Here is a 20,969-nt window from a genome sequence, read left to right as displayed (position 1 = left end):
CTATTACTTACCTGAAGTTAGTATAGTGTGGTCCCATCTATCCTACAGCCTCTGGACAGCTCCATTCCTTTTATAGACTTTCACATTCCACTTACTTAGTATATGGTTTGTTGTGCCCCTAGGGCACTATTGTAATTTTGTGCAACTTGTAGTATTTTTCGTAAGAGATGGTCATGTGCTTAGCCCTCTGACCTCAAAGAGTTCAGAGGTGTTGTTATTAATAAATATACTGTTTATTTTCATAACAACCTGTGTGCTGTCCTTTCATCTGGTATTCAAGGGGTTATATTGTGGTAAAGCAGCTGGCTTCACATGCCAAAAGAGTTTAGCCTAAGACTGCTTTGTCCACGCTACCATTAGGAGAGCTGGTCTATAAGGTTGACTTACAACCAATCACCATAAGGGTTGTTTGGACTGATACAAGGTGATCACTGTGAGAAGTTGGCCTGATATGCAGTGCTCACTATTCTAGTGATCACTATGTATCAGTCCAAACAACCCTTATTGATGATTGGTTGTAAGTCAACCTTATAGACCAGCTATCCTAGTAGCATGGATACGAGCAGTCTAAGGCTCCAGAGGGCGTGTTAAGCCAGCTGTTTTACCATCACATTACCCCTTGAACACCCAGTGAAAGGACACCACACAAGTGTTATGAAAATAAACAGTGTATTTATTTATAACAAGACTACCCTGAACTCTTTATGAGTCAGGGAGCTAAGCACACAACAAAACTCTTACGAAAATACTTTAAGTCGCACAATTTACACAAATGCCCTAGGGGCACGAAAAACCATATATTACAAAAGTGGAATGCAAATTACTAGCAGGTAAGTAACGATTCTCAGAGGCTTTGGGATCGCTAGGACTGGACTACTGAACCTTTAGATTACTAGCAGGAGGCCTAGGGAACTCGGGTGCAGAGTGTGCACTCTCACGCGGGATGCGGGACAAAGTCTATGGAAGCTAGAATTTACAAAGTCACTGTTCTCGGGCGAACCCGACTAGCTGGGACGAAAACGGGAGTGGATCCGAACACCTAGAGTGTTGGACTATGCTGGAGCACCGGAGTACTCAGTTTACCTAGCCCAGGGGCTGCGGCTGCATAGGGTTCAAGTTGCGTCGGAAGCCCTCGTTGAAGGACCAGGACCCTGAAGAAGTTGTTACTGGCAGGCGGCCAGTGAAGAAAAGTTCGAAGAGATCCAAGCCTGGATCAGGGAAGAAGAAGACCTGAAAGCAGAGGGGACCAAGTTCTGAATCACTAGCCAGTGATTAAGTGGGCACCAGGATGGCACCGGGCGAAGTCACCGCAGTCAGGTGAGTGGGCGCTGCTGGGCTCTGCAGTCTCTCGGACCAGGAGGCGTTGTCGGCGACCAGGATGGAGGTGCGAGCTGTCCCACAAAGGTTCTTGCTGTCGACGTCGCTGGACCCAGGATTGGGGCAACAAGTCTTGGCAAATGCAAGGCCCACGCGGTGGACCTAAAATGGCGTCTTGAGTGGACCAGGAGGGTCCAGGGTGCTCCTCTGTTGGAGGGGAGCATGGGCTAGTCTGGAGCAACCAGACCAGCAGTAGTTGTCGTCGTGGAGCGTCGTGAGAGGGCCACTAGCCAACGGGCAAGCGACCTGGACAACGCGGTTGGCAGCAAAGAGCAGAAGGGCCCCACGCAGATCTCGTGGATGCAGGGGGGCTGAACTTCGGTGCTGGAGCTGCTCAGGGTCGGGGCTTCTCTTACCCCAAAGCACTCAGTCGAGGGTCACTCGGGAGTCGTGCTGGACAAGCGTCGTGCAGTTCTGAAGATGGCCGGTCCCTCGAGGTCTCGTCACACCCACGGATCACAGCTGGGCTGATGATGTAGGTTGAGGTCAGAGGTGCCAGGGAAGCCGGTTCTCGTCGTGCTGGAGCAGTCTTGATCCGAAGGAGAGACTGGCAACAAACCGCGATGCTTGGTTGGTGCCTGCTGCTGCAGGGTGACTACTCCTTAGTCACAAGGGAGAATCTTGGGAAGAAGTCTTGAGTTCCTTTCGTGGAAAGTAGTTTCAGGATTCAAAGATGATCTGATTTGGAAGGGGGCCAGGTCCTACCTTTATCCTGCAAAAAGTGGCTGGCACGCGACCAAGTCCTGCCCTATGGGTGGGACTAGCAGGGGGGTGGTTACACCCCTCTCCTTTGGCAGGCTTTCCCCAGGCCAGGGGCTGGAGTGCCCCTGGAACTGGTTTCAGCCGGCCTATGCACAGTGAGCACCGGGGTGCCACTTGCAGTCACCTTCCTCTAAAGCCCTGCCTACCTAGGATACACAAAATCCTGTCTGGGACGGTGCTGGCACCGCCCCTGGCAGGAAACCCTTTGTCCTTGCCTCCTGTGCTGGGAGGACTCCCAGCAGCAGGAGGGCAGACTTGTGTCTCGGTGGCAGCATCCATTTTGTGGTGCTAAGGCTCTGTCTGACTTTAACCGGGGTTACAGGTTACATACATGTCGTGTCCCTCTAAAAGGGTGGAATGCTAACCCCGTCGCCAGAATTGGCGAGGGGTTAGTATTCCAATTCGTATGACACCTTACTCGACATGTTTTGATAAAGCGATACCAGAGTTGGCATATAACCGCGAGGATTATAATGCACTTAAGAGTATATGGTATGCGATATCATGGAAACGGCTAAGGGATGGATCCCGAAAGCCGCAGACAGGCTCAGCTCATGCCAGAGCACTATCTCACACGATTCCAAGCACTCTGCCTTCAGGATTGTCAAGGCCTGCCATAGGAGTGACTGATAGGAGATCTGTGTGTCCATTTTAGGGTTAGATATAGGTATACTATATCTAAAGCAAAGGGTGATTACACCACCTTGCCCCAGCTGTTGTGCAGCCAGTTGTGTCAGATTTGGATGGCCAGCCAGAGGTGGCATAATACATGCTGCAGCCCCTGGTAGGCCCTGGGTACACCTATGCCCTGGGTACCTAAGGTACACTGTACAGGGACTGATAAGGTGACTCAGTATCCAATTAGATATGTACCTAGGGTACATGGAATCCATTTTACAGAGAGAGCAGTAGGCCTGGGGTCCTGAATAGCAGGGCCCCAGGTCAACTAAGTCAGAAAACCAGCAAAACACCAGGCAAAAAGTTGGGGGCAACCATAGTCAGGGATCTACCTTCCTACAATCACTAGAACTAGTGAGCATCATATATCAGGCCAACTTCTCACAAGGGGGACAACAATCAGGGCCGCACCATCCACGGAGAGCACGTGTCCCCAACAGGCCGGGAACCAGCCCTCGGGGACAAACTGCTACACTTACAGACAGGTGAGCAACACTTTTGCAGCCAGGAAGCAGGCCGATGTCGAAGACGGCGATTCCTAAAACCCTTCGCAGGGGCCGGGCGTGGTACAGATGCAGACATGGACATGCGGGCTTAAAGAAGTTTCCTCCGTCACTCCCGCCGGGACTTCGGTTTCATCTGCTGGCACGCCTCACAATCAGTGGTGTTGTGGTGCTCTCCCAAACACCACATGCAGATGGGGTGAGGATCAGTTGCCGACATTGGGCACGCACAAGACGAGCACGTCTTAAAGCCCGAAGGCATTCGCACACTGTTCCCACATACACACACACGCAAGCGAAAGACCCGAAACAGGCCAGGAGCACGATCCGGAATCACGTTGCACGCGATGAAGGAAAAAACTGAAGGATGCGCGCCCGGGAGGGACTTATTCGACCTCGCTGACGTCACGTACGCGGACGTCAGGGAGGAGTCGCGTGATGCAGTTTCCCCAGCACGCAAGGATGCTGGGCAAAAATGTTTCCGGATCCAGTCTCAAGCCTGGGGATAATTCTACGTTAAAGAATCTGCAGCTAGTAGTCTATCAGATATTCTATCACAGGACATCAGAACACAAAAGAGTGAAGCACCTGTAATACTAAGAAATGTATCTCGAAGGACAATTTCACATTAATTATAAACTTTCTTTTAATTTTTCTAACATTTAAATGTTCTTTTAAGTCTGTAGCTACAGCATTGTTTCCTGCTATAAAGGCACACAGATACCCTTTAAGTTTACAATATACCATGAGTAGCCCCCACCTCACCTTCCCGGTTGGCCTGCAGCGTTGATGCCTGGCTAAGGTTGGAGGGTGCCTCGTCCATCAGAACATCTTCTTGAGACTCATCTTCGGTTCGATTCACTGACAAGTCAGAAAAAAAGTGCATTTCTAAGCAATAAGTCATAATCCCCTCTACCGGACACATCTTCGTATCAAGGAGCCATTCAATGCAAAGAAATACCACACCATGAAGTAAATATATGTCAAATGTGAACTGACATTGGATTAACAGGTGAGACCAGTGAGGAGAAAAAACTGCAAATTCCATCACCTACTGTCCGACTAATAGTTCAACACACAAGCTGTGGAATTTTTGATAGTTCACTGCCCCAAACACTGCTCAACACCAATAGATAGGGCAGTTACATTTACCTACACCCTCAGCTCGCTGGTCTCATACACCCAAACACCGCCTTTTGCCTGGATTCTAGCCAGTGTGCAACTTGCATCAATCCAAGTCAGTGTTCTTACCTGCTGACCCGTCTCGCTCTAGAAGTTCATCAATCAGATCTTCCAGTTCATTCTCAACCTACAATTCAAAGGAGTGAACATGAGCACCTCCCGAATGAGCAAACCAATAATGATCTATAGAAAACAGGCACATTTATTCTGCCAAATGTCATTTCCGCTTCTGGTCTAAACAAACCCAATAGCATATCTATACTTCCTTCGGCTCACCTTCAAAAGCGTTTACAAAACAAACCGTATTGATTACTAATTCATATTCCCACCATTGCTAGAAGCTTCTACCATGTCCTAGTACTCTACACATGGCATTGCCAATGACAAATAGGGCTTTAAAGGATGTGCTTCAGAGTTCACCAGCTGGTTCCTGCTGTGGAATATTGAATGAATAAAATCATGCTTATTCATTTTGCCAAATCAACTTAAGGTAATGTCATAATACAAAATTCTACCAAATGTATATATTTACATAAAACATTTCAAATAGCATAAATAAATTCATATAAAATGCCAGATCACAATGTGAAGTTACTAGAGAGGGGATCCTCCCCTAGAAGTGAGAGTCCAGTACAATATCGGAGTACTTCGCCATGATTTGTGGGATTTATAAACTGCAATTGTGCTACTATACAAACAAAACTCCATGGTTACTTAAAATAATAGTCTAATACGCAAGTTCTACGTTTAACCCCTTTGGCTGGCCAACATTACAAATGTTCTCTGTCCGTTCCATGCGAAACGTAAGAAGGTAGATCCTTCTGGTGTGGTTACTCCCACATTTTGCCTGGTGGCAGTGTGTTTGTGACCTCCTCTCCTAGGATCCTGCTAATCAGGACCCAGCAACTGTGCTTTATCCCGTAAATTGGCATGGTGAGTACTCTTGCACCTTTACAATTGGCTACTAGTTTACCTTGTAAGTCCTAGTATATGGTACTGAGGTACCCAGGGCACAGGCACACCAGGGGTCTCCCATGGGCTGCAGCATGTATTGTGCAACCCATGAGAGCACTCATGCTGTGACTTTAGTTTGCCATTGTGGCCTGTGTGAGATGGTACTTGCACCTATCACAACAGATCTAAGTTTCCTTATATCTGAGGTCACTGCACTTAAAAAATATCAGTCACCCCTATGGCAGGCCCTTCAGTACTGAGGGCAGGGTGATTGGTTATAAGTTAGGGTGCCCCTGCATCAGCAGGGCACCCCAACAAACCCCAAAGTCGAACTTCTGGGCTTTGTAAGTGCTGTCAGACATTTTAATAAAGAACCTTCGGTAACGATATATCTGTAAGAGATATATATTAGTTATGGATTCCTTACCTTAGATTTACTCCCAGGTGTCAGACTGAATCCGGAGAAAAATTTTCGGAGCAGTACCTCTGCGCGTCGATCAGCGGCATTGGTCGATTCCACGTTTGTCATTGGCGTCGTGATCACCGGGATAATGTTGTGGTATCTACTTAGACGCTGCCCTCGAGCGCTGACGTCAGTTCTTTACACGACATTCCACACCAGAAGTACAGATCCATGCAAGACACTGACCCCTGGTGCACAAAAGTAAGGGCCCTGAAATGAAGTCCCTTACCCTAGAAGTCAATTCGCAGGACAGGGAGGATGGGTGGGGCGGTAAGTAATCCATAACTAATATATGTATCTTACAGATTAATAGTTACCAAAGGTAAGTCACTTGTTCATCTGAAAGAGGCTATTAGTTATAGATTCCTTACCTTAGAATAGATACCCCAGCAATATCAACCCCGGAGGTGGGTCTGCTAACCAAGATCACACCAGAAAGTCCTGGAGAACTGAATGGCCAAAGATTCTGTCTCTCCGACTTGGCTGTCCAGGCAGCAGTGTTTTGTGGGATGCTCACGTGGCTGCCTGACAGATGTCAATGAGGGGGACTCCACATCCCAATTCAGTAGTGGCTGCCGTCGCCTTAATGGAATGGGTGTGCCGACCTACTGGAGGTTCCTTCTTTGCCAAGGAATAACACATTATGATGCACGAACGACCCACCGAGAGATGGTCCATTTCAGCACAGCCCAGCCTTTCTTGGCGCCCACATAGCCAACAAGGAGTTGACCTGATGTGAAAAGCAGTGACAACTTTTGGCATAAAGGATGGACGGGTTCTGAGCACAACCTTGTCCAGATGGACAGAGAAAAGGAGGTTTACAAGAAAGAGCCTAGAGCTCACTCACTCTCCTAGCAGAGGTGATGGCAACCAGGAAAGCAGTCTTTAGAGTCAAGAGACGCAGAGGGCAATTACAATTATGAAGAGGCTCAAAGGGAGCACCATTAAATATGTGAACCGGATTCAAGTCCCACTGTGGCATCACAAAAGGAATAGGAGGGGAAAGGCGAGTAATGCCCTTGAGGAATCTATTTACAACAGGGGACTTGAAGAGAGAGGGCTGATCAGGGAGCCTGAGAAAGGCTGAAATAGCAGAAAGGTAGCCCTTGATAGTGCCCAGAGCAGAGCCCTGCTGGGCAAAAGAAAGAAGAAATAAAAAGACTTTTGAAAGAGGGGCAGACAGGGGATCCAGAGCCTCTGCTGTGCACCATCTGTCAGGAGGTTAGTCCTGACGGCCACTGTAGGTATCTCGAGGTGGAGAGCCTCGGCTGCCCTATGCAACACCACTTAATACCTACCACCCTCCTCCGTAGCCACAGTAGAAGGAAACAGTGTGCTGGGTTCTGGAGTAAAATCCATATCACCTGAATCCTCCAAATCCTCTTCCCAGTCCGAGTCTAACTCGCACTTGGCTGCAAGAGGGTCCTCAGACCCCAACCAGTCCTCCCCAACCCTCCAGGCAGGCGGAAAAGAGTGAGGCGGATGGAGAAAGGGATCGAAATTCCCAGTCGATATCGGCGTCGATCGACACCGGTCCAGTGCAGTCTCAGCGTCAGGGTGGAAGCCGGGTACGGCGTTAGCCATGGGGCAAGCCGACACCACTTGCGGTGCCTTACACGTCGATGTTAGTGGAGGTGGTACGAGGCCACCTGACATCAGCTGGGATCCATGCATGGATCCATGGGCGTCTCTCGGCAACGAGATGAGTCATCGACAACGCCGGAGCCGGCGACGAAGAGGAGCGAGGACCCCTGTTGGACTTGGCCATTCTGGCAGGTAAACCCCTGAACTTTTTGTTTTGGTAGGTGACTTGGTGTTAGTTATTTTTGGCTTCTGAGCACTTTCACTGTGTCCCAGTGGAAAGTGCGTGCGCACTCTGAGTGCATGTTGTGAGATAGGCCTGCCCTCCCATCGGAATGCATGGGGAAGAAATGCGTTACTTACCTGTAACTGCAGTTATCCAGTATTAGTGTCTTTCATAGATTCACATGCCTGAATCATTCCCCGTCGTCGAGACGGGAGCCTCCGGTATAAAAAAAGTAATGTCCTAAAGACATACATAGAAAAGAATAGGCCCAAAGGTCTCACCTTAGTGGCCTATCCACGTCCTTTTGTAGGAAGGACCAAACAGAGCAGGCCCCAAGGGTCCCACCTTGGTGGCCTATCTGTGTCCTTTTGTAAAAAAAAAGGACCAAATAAAGTACAACAGCCAATCCGCTACCACCTCCTTCTAGAACCTTCCTGCCAGAAGCCCAAGTCTCTCAGATTTTCGTACGCACCAAGCTAGTTAGGCGTAAACTCAGAGAGAAAGGTGAGCCCTGCCAGGGGAGGCGGGAGGGTGCATGTGAATCTATGAAAGACACTAATACTGGATAACTGCAGTTACAGGTAAGTAACGCATTTCTTATCCAGTATTTGGGTGTCTTTCATAGATTCACATGCCTGAATCAGAGTAGCGAGCAATACATTATGCACATTCTGTATGAAGAGCAGGTATGAACATGTAGATAAAACATATCACATGACTACAAATCACCAAATGCAATGGCATATAAATACAGTAAGAGAATGTGCATACCCGTAAAGGATGGAGGGATGTAGTAGGGCTCACCTCACTGGAATAGATGGCGAAGCACTGCTCGGCCCACTGCTGCATCCTTCATCAGCTCAGTATCCAGGCAGTAGTGCCTGGTGAAGGTGTGCGGGGACTTCCATGTCGCCGCTCTGCAGATGTCCAATATCGGCACTCCAGCGAACAGCGCCGCAGACGTGGCTCTAGTCGAATGAGCTTTGACTCGTGAGTCTAAAGGCCGTCCGGCCTTGTCGTGACAAAAGGTGATCGCAGAAGAGATCCATCTGGAGATGCTCTGCTTTGTCAGGGGCATGCCCAGTCTTGGTCTACTAAAGGCAATGAAGAGCTGGGATGACTTTCGAAAGTGTCGTGTCTTATCGATGTAGAATTTAAGGCATCTCTTTAGATCCAGAGAATGTAGAGTTCTTTCAGCTGCCGTTGTAGGATTCGGAAAGAACGATCTAAGCACCACCGGTTCATTAAGATGGAAGTCCGAAGGGACTTTTGGAATGAAGCGAGGGTTAGTCCTCAGAATGACTCTGTCCTCTTTGAATTGAAGAAAAGGATCCTGGATGGATAGAGCCTGCAATTCACTGACCCTTCTGGCAGAGGTTAGTGCCAGGAGGAGGGCCGTTTTCCATGAGAGGAACTTGATCTCAGCCTTATGGATGGGTTCGAAGGGATGCTTCATTAGTTGATGAAGAACCACATTGAGGTGCCACGATGGAGGAATAGGCCGTGGTCGTGGAAAGGACCTGAATAGACCTTTTAGGAATTGTTTGATGAGTCTGTCCGACCACAAAGATGGGCCTGTAGCCTTTGTTGTGAACCTTGAAATCGCCGCTAGATGCACTTTGATGGAGGTATGCGCAAGGCCTGACTGCGCAAGGTGTAACAGGTATGGTAGCAGCTGCTGTGGAGTGGCCTGGAAGGGGTGCAAGCCTTGATCCACACACCAGGAACAGAATCGCTTCCATTTTAGTGAGTAGGTTTTGTTAGTGCTGACAGCTCTAGCTTTCGCAAGGACATCTCTGCAATCCTGCGGGATGTTCAGATGGCTGAATTCTCGGTATTCAGGAGCCAGGCTGATAACTTCAGAGAGCTCAGGTTCGGGTGGAGAACCTGCCCTTGAGACATCGTGATCAGGGCCGGAAACTGCTGCAGGCGAAGAGGGGGCCGGGCAGAGAGGCGATGAAGCTCTGTGAACCAGTGCTGCCTCGGCCAGGACGGAGCAATGAGGATCAGAGTGCAGGGTTCCGATTTCATCTTCCTGAGAACCCTGGGAATCAGTGGGAATGGCGGAAAGGCGTACGCAAAGACGTTGCGCCATGCGATGGAAAATGCATTCCCGAGGGTTCCTGAGTGGTGATGCCTGCTTGCGAAGCTTGGGCATTTGGCGTTCTCTCTGGTGGCAAAGAGGTCTATGTTCAGGGTGCCCCACTCCTGGAAGATATGGTCCAGCACCTCCCTGTCCAGTTCCCATTCGTGGGAAGGAAACTTCTCCCTGCTCAGTGCGTCCGCCAAGACGTTGTCCTTGCCCGGGACGTACTCCGCTTTCAACACTATGCCATGTGTCAGAAGCCAGTTCCAGGTTCTCTGCGATTCTCGAGATAACGAGATGGAACGCGTCCCCCCTGTTTGTTCAGGTAGTGCATCGTCGTGGTGTTGTCCGTCCTGACGAGCACTGGGGAGTGACGAATGCGTGGAAGAAACGCCTGTAGAGCCAGGAAAACCGCCCGTAACTCCAACAGATTGATATGGAACTTGGTTTCCTGTGTTGTCCATTTGCCGTTGATCTGGAGTTCCTGGAGGACAGCTCCCCAGCCTTCCAGGGACGCATCCGTAGTTATTACGTGTGGCTCCGCTGGGAGCAGGAACGGCAGACCCTTTGAGAGGTGGTGGAGAGATGTCCACCATTGCAAATGATTGATAATGGGTCGAGTGACTCGTATGCGGTCCTCGAAAGAACCTGTGGCTTGAGTCCATTGCTTTGTCAGTGCCTCCTGGAGTGGGCGCATTTTTAGGCGGCAGTGTGGAACGAGCAGTATGCATGAGGACATCATGCCTAGGAGAGACTTGAACGTGCGGACCGGAAGAGTCTTCCGCGAAGCCACTGTCTTGGCCAAGGAGATGAGCTTGATTTTTCTCTCCTGAGAGGGGAAAGCCTTGACACGGTCCGTGTCCAGAGTCGCTCCAAGGAATGTGATGACCTTGGTGGGTTCCAGAGTTGACTTGGCAGTGTTGAGGGTCAGTCCTAGGCGGTGGAAAATATCCAGACAGGCGCTGGAGGACGAGGCTGCGGCGGCTGCCGTCGGTGCTTTCACCAGCCAGTCGTCCAGGTATGGAAACACCTGGTGGCCTTGTTGACGAAGAAATGCCGCTACTGGTGAGAGGCATTTGGTAAAGATCCTCGGGGCCGATTTGAGGCCAAATGGAAGGACCCGAAATTGGTAGTGCTGTCTTGCCACCGCAAACCTGAGGAACTTCCTGTGCCCTTTGAGAATAGGGATATGATAGTAGGCGTCCTGGAGGTCTAAGGACGTCATGTAGTCCCCTTTGTCCAGCAGCCCAAGGATTTCTTGCAGAGTCACCATACGAAACGATTGTTTCTTTAGGAACACGTTGAGTGCCCTGAGATCCAGGATTGGGCGCCATTTCTTTCCTTTTTGGTGGATTAGGAAGAAGTGAGAGTAGAAACCCTGATTCTTGTGGGCCCGTGGAACTCTCTCTATCGCTCCCTTCTGCAGCATGGAAGCTATTTCCTGAAGAAGCAATCGTAGATGCCTGTGTGATCGCTGGCACGGTGGCGTAGTTGGGGGGATAGAGGTAAATTCTAGGGAATGTCCAAATCGAATGAGTTGGAGTACCCACCGATCCGTTGTTATAGTTTGCCAATTGCGATGGAAGTATTTCAGTTTCCCTCCAAGTTTTAAAGAATGTAGTGGTGGAGGGGCTAGCGAGGGAGACAAGTCATTGTCTATTGCCAGCAGGTCGTTTTTGGCCTCTTCCTCGGTAATTGGACTTGCCGTAGGAAGACTGTCGGCCTTGTTGAGGTTGTCGCTGCTGAAACTGCGGCTTGGACTGTGAATATGTGTACGAAGACCTATTCTGATAGGAACCTTTGTATGCAGGTTGACCTCTTCCCCGGTTGCCACAAAAGGACTGGGTCCGGAATTGTAAAGTACCCAGAGCCTTGGCAGTATCCGTGTCCTTTTTTATGGTGGTAAGGGCTGCGTCAATCTGTTCCCCAAACAGATGCTGGCCATCGTAAGGCATATCTAATATCCTGGTTTGCACCTCCTGGCGGAAAGTGGTGGCCTTGAGCCAGCCCTGTCGCCTCAGGACTGCAGCTCCTGCCAATTGCCGGAAACCAGTCATGGCGGCATCAATGGCACAATCGATGAGCTCTGAGGCTGAGGTCTGTCCTTCCAATAGAAGTGAATGTGCCTCCTCTCTGACATCCTCCGGCAGATTTGCTAGATAGGGTGCAATGTCCGCCCAGAGTTGGCGATTGTAACGTCCCAGGAGGGCTATCGAATTAGCCACTTTGACCGTCATGGCTGAAGTGGTAGTAAAGCGTTTGCCAACGGCATCCAGTTTCCTGCCCTCCTTATCAGGTGGCGTTGATAGAGGCGAGGATGGATTGCGAGATTTCTTCTGCGCCGCTTGAGTCACCACGGAATCTGGTTTGGGGTGACCTGTCAGGCATGCCGGTGCCGTGGAGGTGGCCTTGTATTTCTTATCAAGCCTGGGCACCACCACCTGTATAGAGGCAGGCGCTTGCATGATTTGTTTGCCCTGCTTCCAAATGTAGTCAATTATGTGGATTGATCTTGAAGTCTTCCTAGTGGGCTCCTTGAAGTCATAAAGGAAGCATTCCGTTTCCTGAGTTTCCATGGACATATGGAACCTCTTAGCCGCCCGCTCAATGATGTTGTGGAATCCACCGATGTCTGCAGGTGGAGACTACGAGGTCTGCGGATCCGGAGAGGCTGGAGAATGTGCCACATAATCTTGATCTGCATCCAGGTCCGACTGGTCGTCATCGACTTCACCTTCCTCCTGTTCCCTCTCCTCATCGTCAGATGAGGGAGCGTCCTGAATCGGAACCTGTGTCTTCTCAATGACCAGGGGAGTTGGTCTATGGCGAGATGAAGGAGCTGGCGCCTGTGCAGCTGGAGGTGCTGACGCAGAAGGTTTCTCCGGGAACCTTTCCTTATAATCCTGTATGAGGAATTGTAGGTCCGAGACAATGGATGCGGGGAGACACACCATAGGAGTAACCTGTGCCTGGGGCGGAGGCTGGTCCTGTTGTTGTGGAAGGTCTTCCTCCTCTTCAGGCTCGTCTGTGGTTTGGCATTTCAGGACTAGGTCCGATGGACTAGTAGCCTGCGTAAAGGAGTCCTCGTCCGACTCCTGACCTTGTAGTATACAGGCCGGAGGAAGTTGTTGTATCCTACCGGGCGAGATCTGGTGCGGCGTAATAGGCCGTTTAGTAATTTTCACAGTGACATGGCTCACTTGCGGTGGAAAAGCATCCATGGCGTGGGAGAGGAGTGCAGACTCCTTCCAGGGTCCTGTCGACGTCGAAAGCGACGGTGCCATGGTAGATAAGCTCGTTGACGGTAATTTAGTCGTCGTCGACGGTGGCTGCGACGACGATGTCTTCTTCGACGTCATTTTCGTCGACGGTAAAGTCCCCACCGTCGACGGTGTACTCGTCGTCGACGGCTTTCCCACCGTTGACGGGATGATCCTCGTCGACGAGGTAGACTTCGTCGACGGACGACGAGATCTTCGTCGTCGATGGAGTGACTGGGATGGTCGACGGCGTAGGTGTACTCGCCGACGATGAAGGCGTAGTCCTCGTCGACGAGGAGGAAGCCGATGAGGCCGTCGTCGTCGACACTGTCGTCGACGTCGAGACGGTTTTCTGTGCTGAATGCACCATCGACGCCGTCGTCGTCGTCGCCGGGACCAGTGGCTGTTTCCCTGGGACAGGCAGGTCCTTGCCAGACACAGATGGCTTGCCCTCTGAGGACTTTTTAGAAGTCTTCATAGGAGGGGTGTCTGTGGGGCTAGGGGAAGAAACCCTTGGCCTCTTCAAGGAAAATTGCGACACTCCAGACACACTCTCACCTTCGGATACCAAGTCATCAGTCTTGGTCTTGAGCCTGTTGAGCCACAACAGAAGTCGACCTTCTCGGTCCTTGAGGGTCTTGTTGGAGAAGGTCCGACATATTTTGCAGTCCTTTGCCTGGTGGTGAGGGTAGAGGCAATATAAACATTTATCATGTTTATCGTCAATGTGAAGTCTTTTCTTGCTGCAGGAGGAACAAGCCCGGAAAAGACCTTTCTTCTGACTATCAGACATAACTTTAGAGACTAATAAAAGTTGTTTTTTTTTTTAAGAAAAAGAGAAATTCCTGAGGAGAACTCAGGTGGAGACTCCCTAGCACAACGTGCGGTAGAAAATCTGAGAGACTTGGGCTTCTGGCAGGAAGGTTCTAGAAGGAGGTGGTAGCTGATTGGCTGTTGTACTTTATTTGGTCCTTTTTTTTACAAAAGGACACAGATAGGCCACCAAGGTGGGACCCTTGGGGCCTGCTCTGTTTGGTCCTTCCTACAAAAGGACGTGGATAGGCTACTAAGGTGAGACCTTTGGGCCTATTCTTTTCTATGTATGTCTTTAGGACATTACTTTTTATATACCGGAGGCTCCCGTCTCGACGACGGGGAATGATTCAGGCATGTGAATCTATGAAAGACACCCAAATACTGGATAATGTATGTGTCCATGTTAGTTCCTGATGTGTGGGGAGTGCAGGCTCACGTTTGGTATGTGCGGACTCGTGCGATTAAATGCTGCGCGATGATGTGTGCGGCTTTAATGTGTCTAGTGTGGAAGTGCCACTTCTAGAAGTTGGCCTGTCTGTGTAATAAAGGTGAAATGACTGTCTGGCTTGTGATTGGCTGGTGAGCCTGGCTCCAGGAGTCAGGATGGGTCTGCCACGGTGGTGAGTGGAGAGATCTGCATATTGATGGGAGGGAGGGGTGCACCTGGGACCTGAATAGGGCTGGGCTTTCCCCACACAATGCTGGCTTCGCCCCCTGTGGTGCGACTGATGACCCTAGCCTGGCCAGTGAATGGTGAGAGGGGCTGAGCACAACAGAGTGCTCCAAAACCAGCTGTGACTGGTTTCCACCCACCCTGCAGACACAGACAAAGGGTTTCTGTGTATAGAAAGGGGCTGTGACCCCATACAAAATATTCTTGCTGATCCTAATTTGAGGGGGGCCTGCTGCTGCTGGGCGCCAGGAGGACCGCCACTGGGACTGCCTCCCTGCCTGGAGGGCCCTGTGAGCTGGCCCCTGGGCCCAGCCTTTACCCCCCCCCCCCCACCCCCCCCACCTCCTGAAGGACTATGCCCTGTAGTGCATTGGAGCCCTGTTTTCCTCCTTACAGCGCCTGGGAAGCGCTGTGTTTTTTTTACTTTCCAGGGAGCACTTCTGCTTTTAAATTGCAGCACGGAGCAGTGACCTTCCCGCAGAGGGAGTCCCCGGCCTAGGTATCCCCCTGCCTTGGTGCCATCTTGTGCCCCTGACGGGTGCCCACCCCGGTAGGGACTTGGTGCTAATTTGGTACTCTCGCGGGTGCCACCCAGTTTTATTATTTATATTACGGGTGCCTACCACGCGTTTATTATCGTCTTGAAAGAGGGAGCCTTCCCCTCGAAATCACGGCAGCGGCCCGGGATCGACAAGTAACGTCGCAGCGATCCGGGAGAACCAAGAAAGTCAGGCAACCCACGTCGTGACAGGGGCGGGACCTAACCCAGAAGCGCTAGAGAAACGTCAGGAAGCAGATGGGAGCCTACCCCGCGCCTCCTGCACCACCGGCTGGACGTCCGCATCTCTCTCCGGCGCTCCCGTGAGTGAGGGAGAGCCCCATGGGACCGGCAGCAGAAGCAGAGAGCCCCGCACCACCGCCGCCCCCAGAAGGAAGCTGGCCGCGACACAGGAGCCTCCCCGCAACCGAGCCCAGTGAGTGTCGACGGGGGGGGGGGGATTGAGGGGGGATTGAGTGGGGGAGGGGAGGTGGAGGGGATTGGTGTGGAGAGCTCCGCCCGTGATTCTGAGTGCCTGAGGGAGACAGTTGTATCTCGAGTCCCCCGAGCCAGACTCCAACGACGGGGGCAGTTTGTATTTTCAAGCCCGAGAGGCTCCAACGTTAACCCCTACATTTGGGGGGCATTTCGGGAGGTAGAGCGGCCCTAGCTGGCAGCGGCCCCCCCCCCCCTCCCCACAGTGGGCAGCATTTTCTTTCGAGCCACGAGGCCCCTGAGGCCCTATTTCTTTCTTCAGAGCCCACAAGGCTCCCGGGCACACAGTTCTTTCAAACTCACGAGGCCCCAGCACTGAAGGGGGCATTTGCTAATTAGAGCCCAGAAGAGGAGCCAGGAGGCACGCTGGTCCCAGGCTCAGGTCCTACAGCTGCCCGGCACTTAGTGGGCAACTGCTACGTTTAGGCCCTTGTGAATCTTCTTTGGCTGCCTGCGCAGCCTGCCCTGACTTTGCTGGACACAGGGCGTTTCAGCCCCTGAGAGGCCTAGTTGGCCTAGGGACAGTTTCATGTGTTGTGCCCCTGCAAGGCGTTCCTGTTTATGCCTTATGTGATTTTTGAGCCAATGTGATTACCTGCCTAATGTGATTTATGCAATGCTTGTTGCCTACACCCCTAAATTAATTTTTATGCTCAGGAGGTTGTTTTACCTAGTATAGTTATACTAGTGAGTTCATGGTGCCCTGAGTGATATTTGCCTAAGGTGGTTAGGGTTGCATAGGGTGTATTTACCTTTACCAGTGGTTACTGATTGTGTGCTACATTTGCAATTTGGTGCTACAATTGTTCTAAGTACTAATTTCTACCAAGTGCTATTCCTGACAGTGGTCCATGTGGCCCTGTCCTATGTACATAATCCCCTGTAAATTCCGCCCGTGCCAGTGGCACAGTGTAAAGTGTGTGTTTATTATCTAATGTGTTTGGTATAATACAAAGGCTATTTTTATATATAACCTTGTTTGGAGTTCCTTTTGTGGGGGGCCTGGGATGTTGTTGCTGGTGGGTGCGTGAGCAAATACTTAACCTACATTGCCTCCGGGATTAGCCTTACTGCTCGTGTCGCGTTACCTAGAGGGTGAGCAGGGGTTATCTTTGGCATGTAACTCCTTTGCCCTGACTAGAGTGGTGGTTTCTGCCTGGCTTTTGCGCAAGCCTTAGCCAACCGGAAATCCCATTTCTAACAACCCCCAGTCGGACCCGCGGGGCCCGAAGACATGCCGGCGGAGCCCAATGGACCAAAAAGGCGGGCCATGGCTGATAGAAAGTCCTGTAGCTGGGCTGGAGTCGCTGACGGACCCGGGAAGGGCGGGTAGGTTGTCTGCAACTGCGCAGGCTTTGCCGGAGACGCAGGAGTGGCAGGAGTGGCAGGAGTGGCAGGAGTGGCACTACCCGCACCCTCAGCCATGTCGCGTGACAGGCTAGGGGAAAGCGACTGCGCTATTTCGACTTCTTGTGCTTCACCTTACCTGACTCAGAGTGCGAAGACTTCGTCGAACAATGGTGGTGGGTGACTCCGCGACCGGTCTCTTGACCTGCTCCTGACCGGTCTCTTGACCTACCATGGGACCGGGACTTTGAACAGTGCGGAGCCCACTCCCGGGCCTCTAGCAACTTTCGGGACCGTTCCCACAAAGTTTTCAGAGCCATGGCCCGGCAGTCAGGGCAGGACTCGGAGTCGTGGTTGCGCCCCAGGCAATAGAGACACTCACGGTGTGGGTCAGTCACCGACATTATGAAGGGACAAGCCGAACAAGACTTAAAACCGAGAATCCCTATACATCAGGAGTCAAAGACTCAAAAACAGACATGAGTCCCAAAAACTAACTCACTCAAAAGTTGACTCTGGGTGCCACTCTCTCCGGAACGGAGCTTGCTGGCACGGGAAAGAACTGACTTCAGCGCGCGTGGAAGTAGCTCCAGCGACGTCATCTCGGCAACTACGACGCCAATGACTTAGGCGGAGCGGCACGACGACGCCTACCGACGCGCAGGGGTACTGCTGACTAAAGCTTTCCGGGTCCAGTCTGACACCTGGAGGTAATTCTAAGGTGAGGAATCTATCACCAACGTGTTTCTTTCAGATTGGGGAGTAACCCTAGACCTACTACATCAGTCCGCAAGGCGGGGAGGAATGGGTGGGGCTGTAAGGAATCTGCATCTTGATAGAGTCTCAACCAGATAATGCGTTACCGAAGGTAAGTAACTTGACCATCAAGGCAATAATGTATTGCGAACATGTGCAATGATGTCCACGTCGCTGCCTGACATGACTGGGACACCCCGAGCCAAGGCCGTAGTCGCATCCTTTCCGCTGGTGGAGTAGGCTCTCAATCTCTCAGGGGGCTGTTTCTTCGCCAAGGCGTAACAGATTTTAATGCGGAGAACAACCCAGCGGGAGATGGTTCTTTCCTGCACTGCCTTACCCTTCTTTGCTACCACATACCCAACGAAGAGTTGGTCATCCACCCAGAACTCTTGTGCGGTCAAGGTATAACGACAATGCTCTTTTAGTGGCCAGACAGTGAAGACGCTCCTCTTCCTTAGAGGGATGCGGGGGAGCAAAGAAGGTGGGCAAAGTAATGGATTGGCCCAGATGAAATGGGGTCACAAGTAAGAAGGATACACTGGTGCGAAGCACCACCTTGTCCGGAAAGGACATGAGGTAAGGAAGCGAGCAAGATAAGGTAAAGGAGCGAGCTAGATAACGGCAACTCACTCACAAGCCAGGCAGACGCGATCGCCATCAAGAAGGCTGTTTTGATGGACAAAGTCGGAGGGGACAACTGTGTAAAGGCTCAAAAGAAGCACACAGACAGGCAAGGACCAAATTAAGGTCCCTTTGTGACCTGACAAAAGGCGTTAAGTGGAAATAAGTGAGCCAGCCCTTTTAGAAATCAATCAACTGGAAACGTATAGATAAATGGCTGCTCTGGCAGCTGCAAAAAAGCAGACAGAGCAGAAAGGTAACCCCTGAGAGTTCCCAAAGCAGAGCCCTGCTGGGCAAGGGCGAGAATGAATAAAAGGACAGTAGAAAGAAGCAGAAAGCGGGTAAATGGACCTTTCTGTACAGTATACCGTACAAGTTACTTACCTTCGGTAACAATATATCTGTAAGAAACATTAGTTAGTGTTAGATTACTTACCTTAGAATATCCCCAGGTGTCAGACTGAATGCGGAAAGCTTTTTTGTCAGCAGTACCCCAGCGCGTCGGTAGCTTTTTTGTCAGCAGTACCCCAGCGCGTTGGTAGGCGACGTGATCTGACAGGTTGCAATGATGCTGCGTCCAGTGGAACTTCAGGTCCCGCTGCAGAGCCCCCATATGCCATCTGGCATGTTGCACTAAGCAGGATGCGTAATGGTGAGTGGTGGCCCACCTAATCATGCACTGTTCACTTGGTGCTATGCACTTTAAACCATCCTGAAAATATTATGCCATAATGAAAAATATATTTATAATGTTGATAATCACATTTATTCAACAATTTTTTAAGAATGAATTATACATGATTCAAATGTTTGTTATTGTGTCATCATAACAATACACGCATTAATATATACAAATCAATTGTCAAAGCATAATAGTCTATACATCATTTTAACTGTATTATTCATTTCAAATGATTAACATGAAGCCCAATGCATTTCGGCACGTGGTCGGTGCCTTCATCAGGGGCAGTTCTAAAAGAATAAGAAAGTAATATATGTCAGTATCTGTATGTAGGAAGACATGGGGTATTGGAAGTTGTGATATATAGCGTACCTTAATGTTCAGCTGCTGGTAGTTTAATGTTGATGAATACCAACTCTACAACCAAAAAGATATATATGATTGATAATGTCATATGCTCATTGTTAAAGGAATGAGCAATAAGAGTATATAAATGACATACCTGGTGATCGGAGAACTGATCGCTGTAATGATAAATGTTAAAATGTTGCTCAGTATTTAAACCATAACCCCAGCCACTAGAAAATTTATGTGGTTAATGATGCTGTTGTTTACTCAATGATTACATAATGGGCTCTAAAAACGTTTATGTAACATACCTGGTGATCGGAATGCTGACAGCTGTAATGATAAATGATAGATGTAGCTCAGTTTTTAAATCGTAATCCCAACCATAAAATACCATTTACTGCGAGCTGAAAATAGCCCTACCTTATCTTCGTCAAAATCTCAATTCTACACGAAAAAAGAAACGAAGGCACTTTGTTATTGCCAAGTCTAAAATAAAAACGTGCGCAATGTGCTGCACAATGATAGATGACTGTCAGTTTACCTTAAGCTCGAAGGCCGGGTCGTCTGCCACAAACGTTCACTGGTAACCTCTAGGGTCTGATACGAAGTACTGCCGTCTAACTCCATTCAAATATTGTTTGGTCCACATGGTGGCGTGGCCATAAAAATCAAAAACGGACTAACCAGTGAATGACGAAGTTAACGTGCGCGCCATCTTACAATGGGGAGATCAACTCCTCATCCCTTGCGATTACAATTTTACAAACGATGCCCACTGCAAAGATGGTAATAATACTCATAATGATGTGGTTTTACTTAAATAAAAGACGACTGTTTTATAACACATGAAGGGAAATAATAAGTACCCACTGTAAAGTACGATGTGAAACAAAAGTGTAGTGCACGATATAATGTAATGTAAACCAGTCAGTGAGTGAGGCGAGAAATAGTGTATATGATACGGTAGGGTGTGGCCCCCCATGTGCAATTGCGAACCTAAAATCGACATCGTCATGGTTAGATGAAATAATGTGTTGGCATGATAAGTGATGCATCATGGACTGTGTAGTGCGTCTGAATACCGGTGATATTACATATTAAATGTGTTGCGTGCTTTCGACAGCAGAAGAAATGTTAACATAATAGATTATGTTTGAACCCAATGTACTGTATGACCTCTATAATTTAAACATCAAAAGCTCACAATCGATGATAAATGATAGCAGTTTCTAGCAGTTGTAGGTAAAATTTCATCAACCATACTACACGAGATGATACATTAGTATGTTACAGATTTGCTGACATGGTACATCATACATAATACTGTGAGCATGCTGTGGGTAACCAATCAAGCCTCAGGATGCATGTATCCATAATGGGAATTAAATACTCTAGTCTTTGAATGAACAAACTGCCCTATTCGTAACAAATATTAATGCCACATTATGTTCATAAATGCATATACAGAACCATGAGAATACATCCTATAGGTAACATGAAAGATCATATTTATCATTCAACCCAACTGGGACCAAGGTTCCAAGGAATTTAATCCAGAATATTTCTCTGCGTAATAGTCTTTGCTGATTGTCTAGACCTTGCTGAACTTTCACAT

At 49.6% G+C, this 20,969-nt stretch overlaps 1 protein-coding gene across 2 annotated transcripts in view; it reads right to left on the bottom strand.

Annotated features, from left to right (window-relative positions):
- Positions 1-20,969, bottom strand: part of HUWE1 (HECT, UBA and WWE domain containing E3 ubiquitin protein ligase 1) — a 1,655,742-nt gene that overhangs the window by 636,918 nt on the left and 997,855 nt on the right. For both annotated transcript variants that reach the window (XM_078664564.1, XM_078664565.1), the window contains 2 exons: positions 4,572-4,629; positions 4,086-4,181 (listed from right to left, as the gene is read on the bottom strand). In XM_078664564.1, coding sequence (XP_078520690.1) covers positions 4,086-4,181; positions 4,572-4,629 — 154 coding nt within the window. The remainder of the gene's footprint in view (positions 1-4,085; positions 4,182-4,571; positions 4,630-20,969) is intronic.

The sequence above is a fragment of the Lissotriton helveticus genome, chromosome 10 (genome assembly GCF_964261635.1).
Source record: "Lissotriton helveticus chromosome 10, aLisHel1.1, whole genome shotgun sequence".
Lineage (NCBI taxonomy): Eukaryota > Metazoa > Chordata > Amphibia > Caudata > Salamandridae > Lissotriton > Lissotriton helveticus.
Note: the sequence above shows the minus strand (reverse complement) of the source record. Positions and strands in the feature narration are given on the sequence as shown.